Source organism: Rana temporaria, chromosome 7, assembly GCF_905171775.1.
Source record: "Rana temporaria chromosome 7, aRanTem1.1, whole genome shotgun sequence".
Classification (NCBI taxonomy): Eukaryota; Metazoa; Chordata; class Amphibia; order Anura; family Ranidae; genus Rana; species Rana temporaria.
This window is the reverse complement of record NC_053495.1, coordinates 52981400-53001857: the sequence shown is the minus strand read 5'-3', so window position 1 is coordinate 53001857 and position 20458 is coordinate 52981400. Positions and strand designations below refer to the sequence as shown.

The 20458-nt window shown below is 47.4% G+C and overlaps 1 protein-coding gene across 1 annotated transcript in view; it reads left to right on the top strand.

Moving 5' to 3' along the window:
* Positions 1–20458, top strand: part of NUP210 (nucleoporin 210) — a 193128-nt gene that overhangs the window by 137826 nt on the left and 34844 nt on the right. The window contains exons 28-30 of the mRNA XM_040359371.1: positions 1015–1173; positions 2609–2700; positions 12969–13143. Coding sequence (XP_040215305.1) covers positions 1015–1173; positions 2609–2700; positions 12969–13143 — 426 coding nt within the window. The remainder of the gene's footprint in view (positions 1–1014; positions 1174–2608; positions 2701–12968; positions 13144–20458) is intronic.

The window sequence follows — 20458 nt, the reverse complement described above, 5'->3', positions numbered from 1 at the left end:
AGTAAAGGTAAAGTGAGAGCAAATCTCTAGTACATGCTGTAGCTGCTGACTTTTAACATTAGGGCACTTAACTGTCCTGGAGTCCAGCAATGTCAGCCTTTTCGGCTTCACGACCGAGTCCCTACTGCGCATGCGTGAAGCGTGCTGCACTCCGGTCTCCCGGAAGTAGGGACAGGTCTCTGCTCTCCCTCCCAAAAGGTGCCAAATGTGGTACCGCAGGATGCAGATAAGTGGAAGTTCCTCTTTTGGGTGAAACTCCACTTTGAGGGAATTCCTAGGGGACCCCCAGGCCACCAGAACTAGCGTCCCATTTGGATTTGGGATTTTTTTACTTTCGCTTTCAATGATAACGGTAAAAAGGACAAATGGAGAAGGGTGAATACCCTTAACGGGGGGGGGGACACAGACAGCAATAGAAATGGACAGGGGTTCTAATCCCTTTTCACTCTGTCCAATAAATTTAAATGTTTTGCCTTTTTAGTTATAAATATTTAGCTGTTTTTTATTTTTTTCATAAAGTACATACACTTTTTAAGAAACCCAGTATTCCAACCACAGCCCTACTCTCTGTACACCCTATGTGCAAGATAGCAATGATGTCTCTAACCACTTTTGAAAGATTGTATCTGGGTTTGCAGAGGCATTTGGTGAGCACAAATGGGTTTAACGGAGCAGAGGAGATTATAGTGATCCCCCTGCACTTCCTCCATCAGAGTGCTTTGCATTCATTGAAATGCAAGCAAGGCTTTTAATAAAAGGAGTAGGTGCTATGCAAGCACCCTACAGTAATCGGTGTACTATAGCCGAAAAGTCCCAGCACCCAGACATTCAGCACCATGCCAGCAGCAGACAGCTGCCTGAGTTAAAGTAAGATGTAATTATTACAGCAGCTAGAAATGTGGCAAACGTCATTAACTTGTTCTTCTTTGCAAATGGGCAAAACATTTTTTTGCACATACTTCACCTTAACATCATAACAGCTAAAATGTGTTTCCCTTTGTGGCTCTCTCATAGGTGTCTGTTGAGCTTCCAGGACAGTACAACTTTGCCATGAATGTGTATGCCAAAATGAGAGGAAAAACTGGACTCAAAGTGACTGTTCGTGTCACTGACCCACTGGCAAAGCAGTTCTATGGCCAGGCACATGAATTCTCTGATGAGATTCAGATTCAGGTATGTTTTATTGTCTGTGCTGCTGCGGTCTCCCTCTGTGCCCCCCTCCGTGCTGCTGCGGTCTCCCTCTGTGCCCCCCTCCATGCTGCTGCGGTCCCCCTGCGCAGGAGAGCCATCGTGCCGCTGTCCTAGCGGCGGCCAGTCCTAAAGCGATTAATAAATTAAACATAATATATACCCCAAATTTTTCATGAAATATGACAGATGAATTTACACCAAGTGAATAGATCCTTAACATGTCACACTTTAAAATGCATGCTCGTATCGCAAACTATAATACCTAAAAATCTCTGTAGGTGACGCTTTAAAACTTTTTACAGGTTACCTGTTTAGAGGTAGAGGAAGTCTAGTGCTTGAATTATCGCTCCCGCGAGTGGTGCGAACACCGTTTACATATGCATGCCCGAATTATGTATACCTTCGCTTCTGCGTGCACGTACACAGGGATTTTTTTTCCCACTTAAATTTTTTTTTTTAATTACTTTTATTTCATACTATAAGAAATATGCGCACCCCTTGTAATATAAATAAGGGGTGGCAGGTCCTCTTTATGGAGAGATATGGGGTCAGTAGGACCCCAAATCTCTCCTCTTCCTCTTGAAAGCAAAATATAAAAAAATATGTATATATATTTTTTTTGGGGGGTAATAAAAATCATTAGACCCCTTTCACATTTTAGCGATGCTTTACTGCTGTTTAAGTGGTGCTAGAGGGATGCTTTTAACCCCAAAGAAGGGGTTAAAAACGCCCATGTTGCACTTCTGAAGGTTTTTTTTATAGCGCTCCCAAGCCGCCCAAAAAAGCTGCTTGCAGGACTTTTCCTAATGTTCCGCAAGCGCACCACCCCTGTGTAAAAAGTCACACTGAAATAAATGGGAATCGTTTTCAGGTGCTATTTCTAGCGCTAAAATGCCTGAAAACTGCCTTCAATTGAAAGGAGTCTCAAACTGTATTTTTACATACACATGCACACACACACACTGGGTACGGAAAGTATTCAGACCCCCTTACATTTTTCACTCTGTTATATTGCAGCCATTTTCTAAAATAATTTAAGTTCATTTTATTTCCTCATTAATGTACACACAGCGCCCCATATTGACAGAAAAAACACAGAATTATTGACATTTTTGCAGATTTATTAAAAAAGAAAAACTGAAATATCACATGGTCCTAAGTATTCAGACCCTTTGCTCAGTATTTAGTAGAAGCACCCTTTTGATCTAATACAGCCATGAATCTTTTTGGGAAAGATGCAACAAGTTTTTCACACCTGGATTTGGGCATCCTCTGCCATTCCTCCTTGCAGATCCTCTCCAGTCCTGTCTTTTTTTTTTTTTTTTTTAGCTTTTTACGTGCATCGTATTTTTAATGCTAAATAATATTACTGCATTTGTTGTACATGTATTTTTTTAAGTAATATTATGTATTTCAGGTCTTTGAACGATTACATTTAATAAGTCCAAATGTGGAGGCTGAACAGATATTGCTAGCTCCCAATTCTAAATTGAGGCTGCAGACCAATAGGTAATTAACTATTAATCCTGTATTTATGTATTTTCTGTGTTTTTTTATTATTGGGAAACAAGTTTGCATGCTGTGATGTTTTAAAGTAACTGCATTTTTTTTATCCAATTAAATTTTCTGGGGATTTAATTGCATGGATAGTTGTACAGTTCAGCCTATTTTCAAAATCAATTGGTGATAGGTGAATATAGGACTTATGGGGAATGATGTTGGGGGACTCTAGGGGGTGATAGCACACACTAAAAGTACATTACATTACACCTTAAAGCCATGAAGGAGAATATATTTAGATGGATGCATACCCCAACATATTATTTTGTAATGTTTCCAAGAGAGCCTATTGAGGTAGAATAATTGAGCTACCATTGCTTCTTCATTGGGGGGCGTGGCCTGACTAGCGATGGAGTAGGTCACAGGAGCTCCTCTTGCTGAACATCCTGAATACCAGCCTACGAGACACTTGGGGTTTAATTGTACCCACAAAACTGGGCAAGTATCGGCATGGGGGAGACGAGGGGCAGGCCAAAGATGGCCCCGACGGTGCTCCGGAGGAAGGCCGCCATGCGGAGGACACGGCGAAAGTGTTGGAGGCCATAGCCGCACTCCAGGGCACCCTGACGGCGAAAATCGACGAGGTGAAGATAGATATCTCCCTCATGAGACAGGATTTGTCTACAGTCCGGGAGAGGGTCACTGAAATATTGAGACCCGCATTAGCGCTGCGGAAGACATACTACACCAGGGATCCTCAAACTACGGCCCTCCAGCTGTTGCAGAACTACACATCCCATGAGGCATTGTAACGCACTGACATTCACAGACATGACTAGGCATGATGGGAATGGTAGTTCCTGAACAGCTGGAGGGCCGTAGTTTGAAGACCCATGTACTACACCCTCTATGCTACGGAGGAAATGCAGTGCCAGACACACCAACTTCACTCCCACCAAGATGAGATGGAAAACAGGCTCCGCCGCTGTAATCTGCGGTTCGTAGTCCTACCGGAGCGAGCAGAGGGAAGAGACCCAGCTGAATTCCTGGAAAATCTCCTTATTAAAGTGTATGGGAGAGAAGCGTTCTCGGTCATGTTTGCGATGGAAAGGGCGTACCGAATACCTGCAAAGCCCCCGCCTGAAGGAGCACCCCCCTGTACATTTATTGCCAAATTCCTGAATTTCAGGGATAGGGATAAGATTATGCGCTTATCCAGAGAAAAGGGGAATATGCGGGTGGAAAATGGCCACGTGGCGGTGTTCCCGGACTTTTCCAACGAGGTGCAGAGGAAAAGATCACAGTATCAGGATGTGAAGCGCCGCCTACGGGTGCTAAACCTCAAGTACACAATGTTGTTCCCGGCTAGGCTTAGAATAGAAAGAGGATGGTCGGGCGCAGTTTTTCGACACCCCTGCCGCGGGTGATGCAGGATACGGATAACCGTGCGTACAGTTTCCTGGAGAACTTTGGGGCAGCTTTACACTTATGCCAGGGTGCCGAATGCCGGGGGCTCTAATGAAGCGGACCACTGGCAAGCGCCACAGGCCTGCCTCGTGCTGGTACTGTTTTTTCTTTATCGTTACATCACGGGACACAGAGCGGCATTCATTACTATATGGGTTATATGGAGTACCTTCAGGTGTAGACACTGGCAATCTTCAAACAGGAAATGCCCCTCCCTATATAACCCCCTCCCATAGGAGGAGTACCTCAGTTTTTACGCCAGTGTCTTAGGTGTTAGTCATGGTTTAGCTTGCCTCCGCATCCTTGGGATTAGGTGAGCTACCGGTTCTGTCCAAAAAAGCCTGCGCGCTAAAGTGGTCAGTAACCGGACCCCAAACCCTTGGGGTTTAGCCCATAATGCTTTCTTTTTAAGAGAGCTGGACCCTGGGCCCAGAACTTAGAAAACCTTTGGGGCGCCTAATGTTTTCTGTTTGCCAGGGTGCTGTATGGGCCCAGGACAGTGGATCCTTCATGGAAGAAGAAGGTTCCCAGGGCCTGAAGGTCTAGACATCCCCACGGAGATGGGGGAAGATTGGACCTCTTGCTTGGCAAAGTCCTGCGGCATGGAGCAGGTAAGTAAGGGGAAAAACCTGCGGGGCTTGGCTCTTAGCAAGTTTTTTCTGGGAGGTCACAGGGGACATGCCTAAGGTTATGCATTGCATCTGGCAAACCAGTCACATATCATGAAGATAGGATGGCTCTATATGTTATATTTCCCCATAAAAAGTGACCTCCCTGGTAGTGTTGGAAAAGCTGTGAGTGGGGCCTTTTATGTACAAGTGTATGTGTGTGTCAGAGAGCTATGCTTACCTGCAAGCCTCCAGGCGATGCTCTATCCAGTCCTCTCCCTCATGCCTGCAAGGCAGGCAAAACGCTGACCTCCTCGTGTGTTCCAGGCCTGCGGCTGCAGGAACAGAGAGGCCCTTCCTCCCAACCCCCCCCCCCCCGTCGGCGGGCGCGCGCGCGGTGCGCGTGCACGTGTTATAGACGCATTTGGCGCCGTTTTAGCTGGGGGGGAAGGGCGGGTCAGTGGTTTAAAGGAAGGGGCGGCCCTTCCTTAGATGCCACAGCTCATTCATTTCTCTGGCTTAAGGGAGGAAGGACTGGAGTGAAGCACGGGGCGCTGAGGACACACAGTGGCCAGAAAGAATACTACAGTCTTCAGAAGATTGTGGTTTAGCCTAGGAATAGGCTGGTTTTTTTTTCCATCTCATAGTCTTTTCTTTGGCAATACTACTCAGGGGGATAGAATGTTTTTTCTTGCCTAGATTGAAAAAAAAAAGAAAAAGAAGAAAAGTTTTTCTTTGAAAAAAAAAAAAAAAAAAGTGTCATCTAGGGTAGAGGAAACATTTTTTATTCCCCAAACAGGTGTTTGGGCATTTAACTATTATAAGTCCCAGGTACCAATAAGTAGCAGGTGTACCTCGGTATTGTACCATGGCATCAAGATCAGAGGGTACAAAAGGTGGGGATTCCCCCGCAGAATCTGAGGTCTCGGATAGAGCTATGCCGCTGCTTTCCCCACAGGGAGCCTTTGGGCCATCGGGGTCTGGGGCTAGAGCTGACGCGAGTCAACCCAACCCTAAGGTGGTCACGGAGGAGGTGTTACTCGCCTCTTTAAATGAGATGCGGAGAAGCATGGGAGAAATGATAGCCGCAGCCATGCGGGGTAGTAAGCGGAATAGATCTCCGTCACCCGTGCGCGGACCCTCGGAAGAGGAGGTCCTTTCCTCTGGGGAATTGGACGACCTCTTGGACAGAGACCAAGTAGGTTCAGGGATCGAAGATCCGGATACAGAGGAGTCTGGGGCAGTCTCCCTGAGGGAGAGCTGGTGGATTCAGGGCTTGACGGACTTGGTCCATAAGGCATTCAACCTGCCTGTACCAGATCTCCAGGTATCGACGGTTTCAGCTTTGGGCTCACTGAGGGCGCCTCAAAGCAGTGCTGTGTTTCCGATCCATCCTCTATTGGAGGGAGTCTTGTTCCAAGAGTGGAACAAACCAGACAAGGTTTTCTTTCCACCTAAGAAATTTTCTGTCTTATATCCTATGGAAGAAAAGTTTTCCAAGAGATGGGCTTCTCCTGCAGTAGACGCAGCCATCTCATGTGTTAACAAATCGTTAACATGTCCTGTAGAAAACGTACAGGTTTTCAAAGATCCAGTTGATAGACGCTTGGAAGCCCTACTTAAGAACTCCTTCACTTCTGCAGGGGCAGTAGTACAGCCAGCCGTGGCTGCGATTGGAGTCGCTCAAGCTTTATCGGATCAATTTAAGCAAATGCTTGAACTTATTCCTGCCGAGCAGGCAGAAGAATTTTCGGATGTCCCTAAGGCCATATGTTTTACGGTAGACGCAATCAAGGATTCTATCCAACAAGCGTCACGTTTATCATTATCCCTTATCCATATGAGAAGACTCTTATGGTTAAAAAGCTGGGAGGCTGAGCCCCCATGCAAGAAGCTCCTGGCAGGGTTTCCCTTCCATGGAGGACGGCTCTTCGGAGAGGACTTAGATAAATACATTCAGACCATTTCAAGCGGCAAGAGTACTCTCTTGCCAACTAAGAAGAGGGTTCAGGGACCTGCGTTTAAACGACAGTCCTCCCCTGGGCAGGGGCCCTCTAATGCCAAGCAGTATCGACGGCCTCCTGCAAGAACAAACTTCGGCTTCAACAGCAGATCACAAGGACAGGCTGTTAGGGGCAAGAGGCAGTGGTTTCGCAAGCCAGCAAAACCAGCCCCCAAGTCTACCTCATGAAGGGGCGCCCCCACCCACGAAGGTGGGGGGAAGGCTGCGACTCTTTTCGGAGATTTGGGAAGCCAGCATTCCCGACGAGTGGGTACGGTCTTCCGTGGCCACAGGCTACAAGCTAGAATTCCTAAGGTTTCCTCCTCCTCATTTCCAGGAGTCGAGGATTCCAAACGATCTGGAGAAAGGAGCCGCATTAAGGTCGGCTCTAGATCATCTACTTTCCCAGGAAGTAATAGTAGAGGTACCAGTCCTGGAACAGGGGCTGGGTTTCTACTCCAACCTATTCATCATCCTAAAGCCTGGAGATGTCAGGCCAATTTTGGACCTAAAGATGGTAAATGCATACTTAAAAGTCCGCTCATTTCGGATGGAATCCGTGCGGTCAGCAGCTGCCACACTCCAAAAGGACGACTTCATGGCGTCCATAGACATAAAGGATGCCTACCTTCATGTTCCAATTTATCAGCCACATCAAAGATATCTACGCTTTATGGTGGCTTCGCGTCATTTCCAATTCGTGGCGCTTCCCTTCGGGTTGGCTACGGCCCCCCGGGTGTTCACGAAGGTTCTAGCTCCAATCCTAGCCAAGCTAAGGATCCAAGGGGTCACGATCCTAGCATACCTGGACGACCTCCTAGTCATAGACCACTCGTCTCCCGGCTTGGAACGAGCAGTGGCCCTCACGGTCCAATACCTCGAGAGGTTCGGCTGGGTCCTAAATCGAGAAGTGTCAGCATTCCAGCCCACAAGGCAGTTGGAATATCTCGGCATGAGATTAGACACGGAACAACAAGGGGTGTTCCTACCTCTGAGGAAGGTCAAAGCCATCAAGGAATTAATCCTACTGGTTCTAAGCAAGAAAGAACCGACTATTCGCCTATGTATGAGATTACTAGGCAAGATGGTGGCTACTTTCGAGGCGGTGCCATACGCCCAGAGCCACACTCGCATCCTGCAGGCAGCCATCCTGTCAGCATGGAGCAGAAGGCCACAGGCCTTGGATATCCCGTTGCCTCTCTCATCAAGAGTCCGGCAAAGTCTGTGTTGGTGGTTAGACCCTCAGAATCTACTGAAGGGAAAATCTTTCAGCCCAGTGGCTTGGAAGATAGTGACCACAGACGCCAGCCTGACGGGCTGGGGAGCGATTGTGGATGGTTCCACTCGCCAAGGTATTTGGGCAAAGCCAGAGAAGCTTTTACCCATCAACATCTTGGAGCTCAGAGCTGTTCGACTAGCCCTCAGGGCTTGGACGTCGAAATTGCAGGGGCTCCCGGTGAGAATTCAATCAGACAATGCCACGGCAGTGGCATACATAAATCACCAAGGGGGGACCAGGAGTCAGGCCACTCAGAGAGAAGTGAGCTTGATTCTCCTATGGGCAGAGGCTCATGTGCCCTGCATATCGGCAATATTCATTCCCGGAGTGGACAACTTTCAGGCGGACTTCTTAAGCCGCCAGACTCTATGGCCGGGGGAATGGTCTCTGCATCCACAAGTCTTTCAAGCACTCTGCCAAAGATGGGGAGTGCCGGACGTGGATATCATGGCATCGAGACTCAACAAGAAGCTAGACAGGTTCATGTCCCGCTCAAGGGATCCGATGGCCTGCGGAACCGATGCTCTGGTTTGCCCTTGGCATCAGTTCAAGCTTCTTTATGCGTTTCCCCCGCTCCAGTTACTACCCCGCCTGCTGCGCAGGATCCGGGTGGAGCACATACCAGTTATCCTGGTAGCTCCAGCATGGCCCAGAAGGGCTTGGTACTCACTAATCCTAAGGATGGTAGTGGGAAACCCTTGGACTCTGCCTCTAAGGCCAGACCTGCTATCGCAAGGTCCGATCCTCCACCCTGCCTTACGGCATCTAAATTTGACGGCCTGGAAGCTGAATCCTTGATTCTCAGGGGTAGAGGTCTGTCTCAGAAAGTAATCTCTACCCTAATCAGAGCCAGGAAACCGGTCTCTAGGGTGATTTATCACAGGGTCTGGAAGGCCTATATAGGCTGGTGCGAGTCCAAGCTATGGCTTCCTCGCAAGTTCACCATAGATAGAGTTTTAAGTTTTCTCCAGCTAGGAGTGGATAAAGGATTGGCATTAAGCACAATCAAAGGACAGATTTCTGCCCTGTCAGTGTGGTTTCAGCGGCCGCTGGCCACCCACTCGCTGGTTAAGACCTTCCTTCAAGGGGTCTTGCGTATTAAACCTCCAGTTAAATCCCCGCTTTGTCCGTGGGATTTAAATCTTGTTCTGTCGAGTTTACAGAAACAACCGTTTGAGCCGTTGGCTGAAGTTCCTTTGGTTCTACTGACAAGGAAGTTGGTGTTTTTGGTTGCCATAGTTTCCGCAAGAAGAGTTTCGGAACTGGCAGCCTTATCCTGTAAGGAACCATATCTTATATTTCATAAGGACAAGGTCGTTCTCCGCCCTCATCCTTCCTTCTTACCGAAGGTCATATCCAGTTTTCATTTGAACCAGGATTTGGTATTACCATCCTTCTTCCCTAAACCTACTTCCAGAAAGGAAGGGTTGCTGCATACCTTGGATATTGTCAGGGCCATGAAGGCCTATCTTAAAGCTACAGAGAAGATCCGGAAAACAGATGTGCTGTTTATTCTACCGGATGGGCCCAAGAAGGGGCAGGCAGCTGCAAAGTCCACCATTTCTAGGTGGATTAAGCAATTGATCACTCAGGCCTACGGCTTGAAAGGGTTGCCTCCTCCAGTATCATTAAGGGCTCATTCTACTAGAGCCATGGGCGCCTCCTGGGCAGCACACCACCAGATCTCTATGGCTCAAGTTTGCAAGGCGGCAACCTGGTCTTCTGTCCACACATTTACAAAATTCTACAAGTTGGACGTAAGAAGGAATACTGATACTGCCTTCGGGCAGGCAGTGCTGCAGGCTGCAGTTTGAGACCCTCGGATTCCGGGGGCTCCTCTTTTTTTTTGAGTTAAATTTAAAATTTAAGATTATTTTTCTCAAATAAGTTGGATTTATTATGATTTGAGTATATCTCTAAATTAAATCCTTTTGTCTTGGAGATGTTCTCCCTCCCCTCATTGTAAGCATTGCTTTGGGACATCCCATATAGTAATGAATGCCGCTCTGTGTCCCGTGATGTAACGATAAAGAAAAAGAGATTTTTAATACAGCTTACCTGTAAAATCTTTTTCTTGGAGTACATCACGGGACACAGAGCTCCCACCCCTCTTTTGAGGACCATTTTGGGAGGCATACTGCTTGCTACAAAACTGAGGTACTCCTCCTATGGGAGGGGGTTATATAGGGAGGGGCATTTCCTGTTTGAAGATTGCCAGTGTCTACACCTGAAGGTACTCCATATAACCCATATAGTAATGAATGCCGCTCTGTGTCCCGTGATGTACTCCAAGAAAAAGATTTTACAGGTAAGCTGTATTAAAAATCTCTTTTTTTTTTTGTTTGTTTTTTTATTTAGTTCTTTATATTTTTCCTTTTTCTACTCCTGACTCACGGCCCTGTTATACGTTTCTCTTTTGCTATTTGGTTTATATGGTAGGGCCCAAGTGAGACAGAAACAGCTCCCTTCGGACCTGGAGGGAAGGACTTTATTTGATGAAGTCTTTTCATACTGCTGCGGACATTTTGGAAGAGGTTGGGAGGTCATAGAGTGTAACATGTTGACTAGCGGAAGGAGCAAGGCCCTGATCCCCCTCAGAGTTTGTTTTTACTATGGGGGTGCTAACTTTTTCCCGCTCAGAGTCCACCTGTTTCTCATTGAACAACCGCCCCCATGGGAAAAACTGCTACAACGCCAAGTTATACACGGAACCTAAGATGCGTGCCTCCAGTCAGTTTACTGCTGGAAGTCTTATTAGTTTTTTTTTCTACATTGCACTTTTTGGGGATCGAATGCTCACACCATTGCTTCTTCATTACTCAATCACAGATGAGGACAAGCATGCAGCTAGTTAAGTAATAGGATACAGTGGAATCTTGGATTGCGAGTAACGCGGTTAACGAGCGTTTTGCAATACGAGCACTGTTTTAAAAAAAAAAAAAAAAAATGCTAACTCGCTTTGCGAGTGTCTCGCAAAACTATCAGGATTTAAGCCAAAGCGGTGTGCAGTACCACGTTTGGCCTGAAGTGGGGGGGAGGGCGCGGAAGCTGAACGGCGCAGATCAGTGCCGTTCAGAAGGTTCCCAAGCCTTTTAAAGATTTGTCAAGGTCAGCTGAGCTGTCCTCGGGCCTTTCCGGCTGTTTCCGAGGCATTCCGGCGCTCCCCACCGAGGTTTCACTGTATTTGATAGGCCAAATAGTGAAAGATTGGAAAGTATGACAAGGAGCTTGGTCCATGAAAGATAAGTTGCTTTTACCACTTGTACAGTGGAACCTTGGATTACGAGCATAATCCATTCTAGTAGATTGCTCCCAATCCAAAGTACTCTCATATCAAAGCGAGTTTCCACATTGAAGTCAATGTAAAAGAAAATAATTTGTTCTGCGTTGACTTCAATGGCATGCAATATCACATGTAGCCAGAGGTGGGGGCGCGGGAGAGCCTCGGAAACAGCCGGATAGGCACAAGGACAGCTTGGCTGACCTCGGAAAGTCTTGAACTGAGTATTTCTGGGTCTGAACATTTCCGAATGGCGCCGACCAGCTGCCGCGCCCCCCCACCTCGGGCCAATCGCGGTACTGCACACCGCTTTGGCCTGAATCCTGCTTGTTTTGCGGGACAAAACTCGCAAACCGAGTTAGTATTTTTAAAAATACAGTGCTCGTATTGCGAAATGTTAGTTAACCACGTTACTCGCAATTCGAGGTTCCACTGTATATACCCTTTTATTACTAGATCGGAATCACCAGACCGTAAACAAATGTTTGAACTTGCTTAGATTTACCAATTTCTTAAAAAACTTATCCCACAATCGTTGATGATCAGTTGCAGTTTATGCTCTATGGAATATAAGTGCGTTAATTAGCGTGCTTGTAAGTCCATTGACACTTCCTCCAGCTGAAAGCCGGTACAAAGAGTGGTACGGCAGTTAGCTGGAGGAAAGGTTTGCAGGAGCCTGACATTGGACCGCCTGTCCGTTTTCATGTCATCCGCCCCTCCATAGAGCTGAATGGTGCGTCTGATCAGGTCTGCTGGAAAAACTGACTGGCGGACCTGATCGGAAAGCCTGTGTGAAAGGGGCCCAAGAGGAGCTTCCTATTTTGTGAATGGGTTATAGGTTTGTAAACACTACTAGTATTTACACTTCTCATGGTTGTGATTGATCCTCAGCTATCACAAGGTACAGAGCTACTTTGGCTCTGCACTTTCTGATCTGTTCAGTGACAGTTCCAATCACATCCTTTCATGAACCCACTAGCCATCTGAGCTTGTTTCCTGACATGCCATTTATAAATGGCACTCCAGAAATACACTATCACCTCCCTGCCATTTTCCCCTTACAATACAGCAGTACAGAGGTGGTTTTAGAAGAAATATATTTAACTGTCTCCTAGAAATGGTCAGCTATAGTAGAGAGTAAGGCCCCTTTCACACCGGGGCGCGAGGTGCGGTGACTGTATAGCGGCGTTATTTTTAGCGGCACTATGCCGTCAGAATTGCCGCGGTATTCACCCCCTAGCAGTGCGGTTTTAACCAGAATTAATTGCCAGGATTAATACCGCTGGCAATGCGCCTCTGCAGAGGCCATTGCCGATGGTATAGCCGCGGTGTCCCATTGTTTTCAATGGGAAGGAGCGGTAAACACACTGCTCCAAAAATGCTGCTGGCAGCACTTTTGGAGCGGTCCCGCCAGCGCATCGCCTCGGGCTTTCACACTGAGACTGCAGGGCAGGAGTTTTTCAGGCGGTATTTAGGCGCTATTTTTAGCGCTAAACCGCCTAAAAAACTCCTCAGTGTGAAAGCGGTCAAAGTGAAGATTTTTCCAGTTGTACCTTTTGCAGTAGACAGAATTATTTTATTTTCTATATGTGTCATTGGTTATTCTTATGTTTATAATAAAGGAATATCTTTTTGGTACAGAGACCGAGCAGCGACTGTTGGCTACAGAGTATTGAATGGTGTAAAGAAGCCGCCTGTTGTACAGGTTGATGATAATGGTCTATTGACATCGGGTTCTTTTACTGGTATTTCCACCATGGAAGTCAACTCTCAGGAGCCATTTGGAATTAACCAAACTATTATTGTCTCTGTTAAGGTAAGGGTATGCAAATACTTTAAGTCCTTCTATATTTACAGAATGTTTTACTGCCTACATGAGATTGGCTTTATGCTTGACACTTGCATTTTGTATTAATCCGCTGTGATGTAGACATCCTGGATTAGACAAGGGCACAGTTAATGCAGTGTGTAATTGTGACATAATTTATAGTTGGCAATGTTGTTCATTTCCAGGCTTGTAAAAGCCCGTGCTTGAGACTATTCTTCACAGCCAGGCTTTGGGTTTGATTGATTTACCAAGGCACAGTAGAGCTGCAGTAGAGTCAACACTCTGAGTTCATAAAAAGCTCATATCACTAAAAATCTGTTTCAAAAGGAAGGCCCCACCATTCAGTGTCGGTGCTGGGTTCCAGGGTTTGGGCTGTCTCATAAGAGATTGGTTTTGTAGAATAAAATTACCTCCATCCTCTGTAGGAGCCTGTTAGCCTTAAGCCCCTTTCACACACATGTCCGTTTTGACAGACTCCGCTTGCTCCGCAGGGATCGCTCTGTTGATACCCCCCTGAGCCGGTGGGGTAACAGGTCCATCTCCGCTCACTGTGCAGGGACTGACCTGTCAGAGCTCTGCTCTCCTCTATGGGGGATCGGATAAAAATGGACCGCCTGTCTGTTTTTCATACACCCGACAGATGGAAAATAGGGTTTCCCTCCATCTGAATTTAGCAGATCGGATGTCAGCGGACATGTCAGTTTTTTGTTTTGTTTTTTCAGGCGAACCTGTATGGGCCGCATGTGTGAAAGAGGCCTTAGGATTTTCAAATCCCCCTACAGCATCAAAGACCTTTGCGTTACACACGCGTTGAGGTGTTCCTGTATGCAGATTGAGAGTGATCATTTGTTGAGTCTATTCTCTTTGGGACGGAGTCAGTCAAACTGGTCTTTATTCACTGTGCCATCGACACATCTGAACACAGACACCACTGGGACAATACTGGGTGTTGCTACTTTTTAGGCTTTCACTGAATAGAAGGTATAATCTCCCCATAAAGCCCAGTTTTCATTGGTCGGCTCTGCCTTTCACTCTGTGCTGGCTCTGGCCTGGCAAAGTGGATTAAATCTTTTTGAAATAAATCTCAGCTGTTAAACTGACAAATGCATTTCAATCAGAAAAGTGTTTAAACATACAGACAGATTTAGTGAATGGAGGACTATTTTTTAAAGCAAAAGTCAACTTTTTGGGATGAAAATATACAGCTTCAGTTACAATAGTGACAGTAGTTGCTTGGAGCATTAGTGATCTTTGACACTCCATACTTGAGAAAGCAAATGTGGCGACCAGGAGTTTTTATATATATTTTTCTCTGGGCTGCTATAGAAGTGAATTGAGCAGCTATTAAACCCCAACTGCTATTATCTATCATCAATGGGGTGCAGAAGAGACATTAGACCCCCTGATATCTCCTTAAAGAGAACCTGTCATCTACACTGTGCCAGCCTCCTTTTGTTATAAAGTTAACTTAAAGTGTTACTAAACCCACATCAGTACAATCAGTCTGTATGTGCAGTAAAGCATGCTTGTTATACTCACTGTGGAACCCTAAGGGGTTTATCCTCCGCATTGTGTAATAAGGCTGTTTGATGTCTTCTTCTCTGGTCGTCGTCCTTCCACAGTCCACAAACCATCTCTTAGTAGAACAGAGCCTTGGGGGCAAGCTATACACGCTCAGTTTTGGTGTGCTTGAGTTTTTTTTCCTTGGGAGAGTACATGTAATCGGCACAGGGCCAATCTGCACTATCCAGACAGAGGGTCAGGGGTCCTGCGGCCTCATAGGACAGTCAGGAGAGAATGAAATCTCCTGCTCTAACTGCTGATGAGAAAAGATATTTAGCAGTTTATATTTACTAAAACTATTGTATTTCTATGTTCTGGGTACTGTGGGAGACCAGAGATGGTGAATGCAGGGTCCTGGGTTTAGTAACACTTTAAAAAAAAGTTCAGAAGTTTTTGTGCATTGTAGTTTTTTGCCATTTCATCTCCAAAACAAAGCAAACTCTGGAAAAAAGCCTCACAAATTCTGCAGCTGCTTTTAGGGAGTGTTGCGATTGACATCTATAGAGGCTTTGGGGGTGCTTTGAAGCACCAAGAAAGCAATATGGGTTTTAATTTTTTAAGCAAAGCAAATACAACAGTGTAAACAGGACTTAAGGCTAACCTTTTTTTTGCCAATGGGTGCTTTGGTTGGCATTGAAAAGCATGTCAAATGCCACATTTTAATGAAAGCCTAAACAAGCCCTAAGGAACACAATAGATAAATGTGTCTTCTCTAATTAGAGGAATTTGAACTATTTGCAGATTTTCTGATTTGAAATGGCAGTTTTTTCTTTAAGCCCCTTTGACACGATAGGCCTGCTCGGATCCGCCTGTACATTTTGTCCAGGCGGATCTGAGCTGGTCCTTTATTGACTTGTATGGGCAGGCGGATGTCAGCGGAGATGTGTCCACTGACACCCGCCTGCCATCCGATAAGATCCGCTCAAAACAGACGTATGACGATGGTATGAAAACGGACAGACATATCCGTTTTTGTCGCCCATAGAGGACAGTGGGGCTCTGACAGGTCTGTCCCTGCACAGTGAGCGGAGACAGACCTGTCATCCACCGGCTCAGCTGGGATCAATGGAGCGATCCCCAGCTAAGCTGGCGGAGTCCACTGAGCGGTTCTGCCTCGTGTGAAAGGGGGCTTACAGTGGGCTTTAAACTGTTTGAATTTGGTTCACATTCCTTCTGTGCACAGACTGGCTCAGTTTTGTTACACATATATAAACAGATACTAATACATATGCACATGAATTTAATGTGACTGATCAAATTAACAACCCATGATAGAAGGAAAAAAGGTATGTGGAGGTGGTGGCGCTGCCTAACCGGGACACAATAGCTATGGGGACCTGCAAAGGGTTAACCGTACTGTGTCCTAAGCTTAATTAAGTGATAATCCCTCACTATCCGTGTGAATGGATACCGGGGACCAAATGTGCACCTGTATAACTATAATACTTGGGTGCCTTAATGTCTATTCAGTATTATTCATAAAGAGTGAGATCTCTAATCATACCTCCTTAGGAAAATATGGTGAGTAAATAAAATGAAAATATAAAATAAATACGACAACCAAAGCTGCTGACTAGTGCCTCAAGTGGTTGAAACAATATATAAGTTATGGTCATATATATGTGCACATGTATCAAGTAAATATATAAGACAAATCTATATAAAAAAAATATCTATAAAAAACAAAAATGTGTAAACAAAAGTAAAAGTAAGTTAAAGGGGGTCTGTTGTGCAAGGGGTGGGGGTCTCCGGACGGGTCCCATGTCTCGCCACCTTTGCACTACTTGAGCCATTATGGGTTGGTTGTCGGCTAGTCCTGCTGGGCCCTGCCTGATGGAGACGTGCACCTTACCCGTCCCCATTCTTCCCGCCCTGATCCCCCCCCCCCCTTACTGAATCATCTGGTCCGTATCTTTGTCTCTTTGGGGGAGGTGGGACCTGTCCGGTGACTGTATCCTTACTGCTGGGGTGGGGGCTTTGTGGGACGGTACCGACTTTCTCTATTTATGGTTGTATGTGCCCTCGGCTTGACCCTCTGTCTTGACATCTTGGGGCCTGGTGTGGGGGCCGTGCACGTCCTTGTGCTCACAGGCTGTTTTGGCCTGAGCGCCGTGCCATGCTCGCCGCTGCCCCCGGGATGCCGCCTCGGACCCCATGGGTCTCCTTAAGGTCACCTCTCAATGTACGTGGCCTTAACTCTCCCGAAAAACGCTTGCAGCTCTTAACGGAGCTGCGCAGTGGGTAAGACTCGTTGCTTTCCTGCAGGAAACGCACGTCCGCAGTGATCGAATCTCTAAATTGACTAACCGTGCCTTTCCTGCGGTGTACCACAGTGTCTCTCCCATCTCTAAGTCCAAGGGTGTGAGCATTCTGTTGGCTAATTCAGTCCCCTGGATCTTTGAGGCGCAGCGGACGGATGAGTTGGGTCGTTTCCTCCTATTAAAAGGTAGGGTGCTTGACAGGCAGGTGATCTTTACTAATGTTTATTTTCCAAATGTGGATCACCCACAATTCATGCATAAGCTACTCCCGGAAATGCTGGATTTTGCAGAAGGGCTCCTGATCTTTGGGGGGAGACCTCAACTTTGCTATGGATCCCCTTCTTGATGTCTCGCGTGGCTCCTCCCACCTTTCGTATTCCCGACTCAAGCGCCTTAAGGCAGACCTTCACACTCTACATTTGGTTGACCCCTGGAGGCTGATGCATCCTCAGGAGCATGATTCTTTCTTCTCCCCGGTACATCAGACCTACTCGCGGCTGGATTATCATATGACCCTCCAATTGGGACCGGTGACCCAGACCCCGCCTTCTTGGAGATTGAATGAGTCCCTCCTCGGAGGAGACCTGTGCAGAGCTTTTGACTACCCTGCGTGAATATTTTGCCATCAATGAGGCCTCGGTCCCCTTGGTGGTATGGGAGGCTCACAAGTCAGTTATCCGGGGTGCGCTGATTAAAATAGGAGCGTGTCTTAAGCGAGAAAGGTCTCGCCGGACACGGAGGAACTATTTGCCCGACTACGCAGTCTGGAGTGCTCCCATAATGCCAGTCTTGCTCGTTCCGCATACCAGGATCTTCTCAGAGTCCGCGAGGAACTCTGTGTACTTTTATTTCACAAAACGAAGCAAAAATTGGCATGGGCTCACCGTACGATGTTTGAATAATCCAATAAACCGGGCACGTTGTTGGCCAGGGCACTGAGGGGCCCACGTACCAAAACGTACATCTCCCACATTGTGGGATCTTCCGGGCGGAAGCTGCATGGTGACAGAGTTCCGTTCTTTTTATGAGGGCCTTTATAACCTCAATTGCTCCCCCACCTCTAATCCCCCCTCCTGTTGGTAGCGTCACCCGCCAATCTTACCTTGCCTCCTCAGGTATGCCTGCTCTGTCTCCTGCAGTCCAGGAGGAATTGGAGGAGCCGATCACGGGTGCAGAATTGGGGCTGGCCTTGGCTCAATCCAAGCCCAAAAAGGCCCCTGGTCCGGACGGCCTCACCACGAACTACTATAACGTTTTTTTTTGAGACCCTATCTCAGCCGTTGGTTTCGGCTCTTAACTCAATCACGGAAGGGGAGTCCTTTTCCATTGATACATTGCGAGCCTACATCTCTCTTATTCCGAAGGAAGAGAAGGATCCGCTGCGATGCGGGAATTACCGCCCGATAGCCCTCTTGAATACGGATTTGAAATTGTTCGCAAAGATTTTGGCCAATAGGTTACTCCCTCATATCCCGGGTCTTATCCACAGGGATTAAGCAGGCTTTGTACCCCTCCGCGAGCCACGAGACAATACCATGCGGGTGGTGAACTTGATCCATGCTGCTAGGGCCTCAAAACAGCCCCTTCTCCTGCTGTCTACGGACGCGGAGAAGGCTTTTGACCGGGTGAATTGGTCTTTCATGCGAGCCACCCTTGAGCATGTGGGCTTATGTTCCTCCATGTTGAGTTGGATACTGTCCCTGTATTTAAACCCCGCGGCCGTCGTCAAGGTCATCAAGACAAGGTCTGATTTCTTTGGCATCCTTAACGGCACATGGCAGGGATGCCCCCCTGGCCCAATTGATTTTCATACTTACCCTAGAGCCCTTCTTGTGTACGATCAGGGCAGACCCTACTATCACCGGCTTTCAGAAAGCCTCTGGGATGCACAAGGTGGCCGCTTTCGCGGATGATTTGATCTTTTTTTAAACGGATCCATTAGCCTCACTTCCGATTCTTCTCCAGTCTCTACGGGATTATGGTGCCCTCTCTTTTTTTCTAAATTAATGTATCCAAGTTGTCCACCTTGAACATCACCCGGCTTTCTCCTTCCGCTGGGCAACAGATTTGATTCTCTACTTGGAAGTCAATATCACCCACGACCCCTCTACCTTGTACTCTGCTAACTTCGCACCCCTGCTTACCCGTCTTAAAGCAGACCTTCTCTACTGGCACTCACTCACGTTGACGTGGTTCGGCCGGTGTAATGCTCTGAAGATGACTCTGCTGCCCAAGGTTTTATACCTGCTCCAAGCACTTACCATTCGCTTGCCCCCAGTGTTCTTCAAGCGGATGAACTCAATGTTCAGAGATTTCGTCTGGTCCTATCGCAAATCTCGTATGCGGTTACAACTTCTCCATCTTGCAAAACACAGGGGAGGGGGTCAGGCTCCCAGATGTTTAAGCCTATTACAGAGCCTCACACCTCACCAGGTTGGTGGACTGGCACTGCCATGCAGAGGCGAAACATTGGGTGGCCATGGAGATGGAGGACTCTGACGGTACAGCTAAAAGCTGGCCGTGGATCAGGTCGCCACTCCCAAAGGCCCTCTCTGATCAGCCCACACTGGGTAACACCCTTCTGGTAGCCAGGGACACATTTAGACACACTTCGGTGTCACCGCTGCCTTCACCCATGGTTCCGGTTCTGGGCAACCCGGAGTTTCAGCCCGGTCTTCGGAACCCCCATTTCCAGCGGTTGGCCACAAGTCACAGATTTAGTCTCTGTGATTTTGTGGGCTCCGATGGCCGACTCTCCACCTTTGCTGGGGTGTCTGCCACGGACCTTTCGTTGGACTTTTGGAACGGCTTCCAGCTTCGCAACTTTCTGCGCAAGTGTCTACGGACCCTTGGCACCTCTCGTCCGCTTACGGAATTGAAGCGCCTGTGCTGCTGGGGGAAACCTGTGAAGGATACATTCCTTCCTTCCTAACCAAGTGGGAGTCCGACCTGGGCACCCAGTTCACGGAGGGAGAAGATCCTTTACTTTTCCCATAAGTCATCCATCGCCACAAGGATTCAGGAGACATGCTACAAGATCCTAACCTGTTGGTACAGGGTGCCCACCACCTGGCATCGTTTCCTCCCACATATCGCCAGTGTTTGCTGGGGGTGTGGAAATGCTTCTGGGACTGTCCCAAACTTGTTTCCTTTTGGCGGGAGGTGATTTGCACAGTCAAGCATCTGACAGGTGTTGACCTAGAGGGGGACCCGGCGGCCTGTCTGTTGCACCTTTCAAGTAGACCGCTCAAATATAAGGCGTCTCTCACGATCCAGCTGCTAAACGTGGCCAAGTCATGCATTCCCCTTTGTTGGAGATCGGAGGACCCCCCATCCAAATTCTTGTGGTTTTCTAAGGTGAACGAACTGAGGGACATGGAGGATCTCACCACTACACAACCGGGAGGAGACCTTTCGCGAGACCTGGCGACCCTGGAATCACTTTATTTACACTGACGCTCATCTACAGGAGGTGGCTC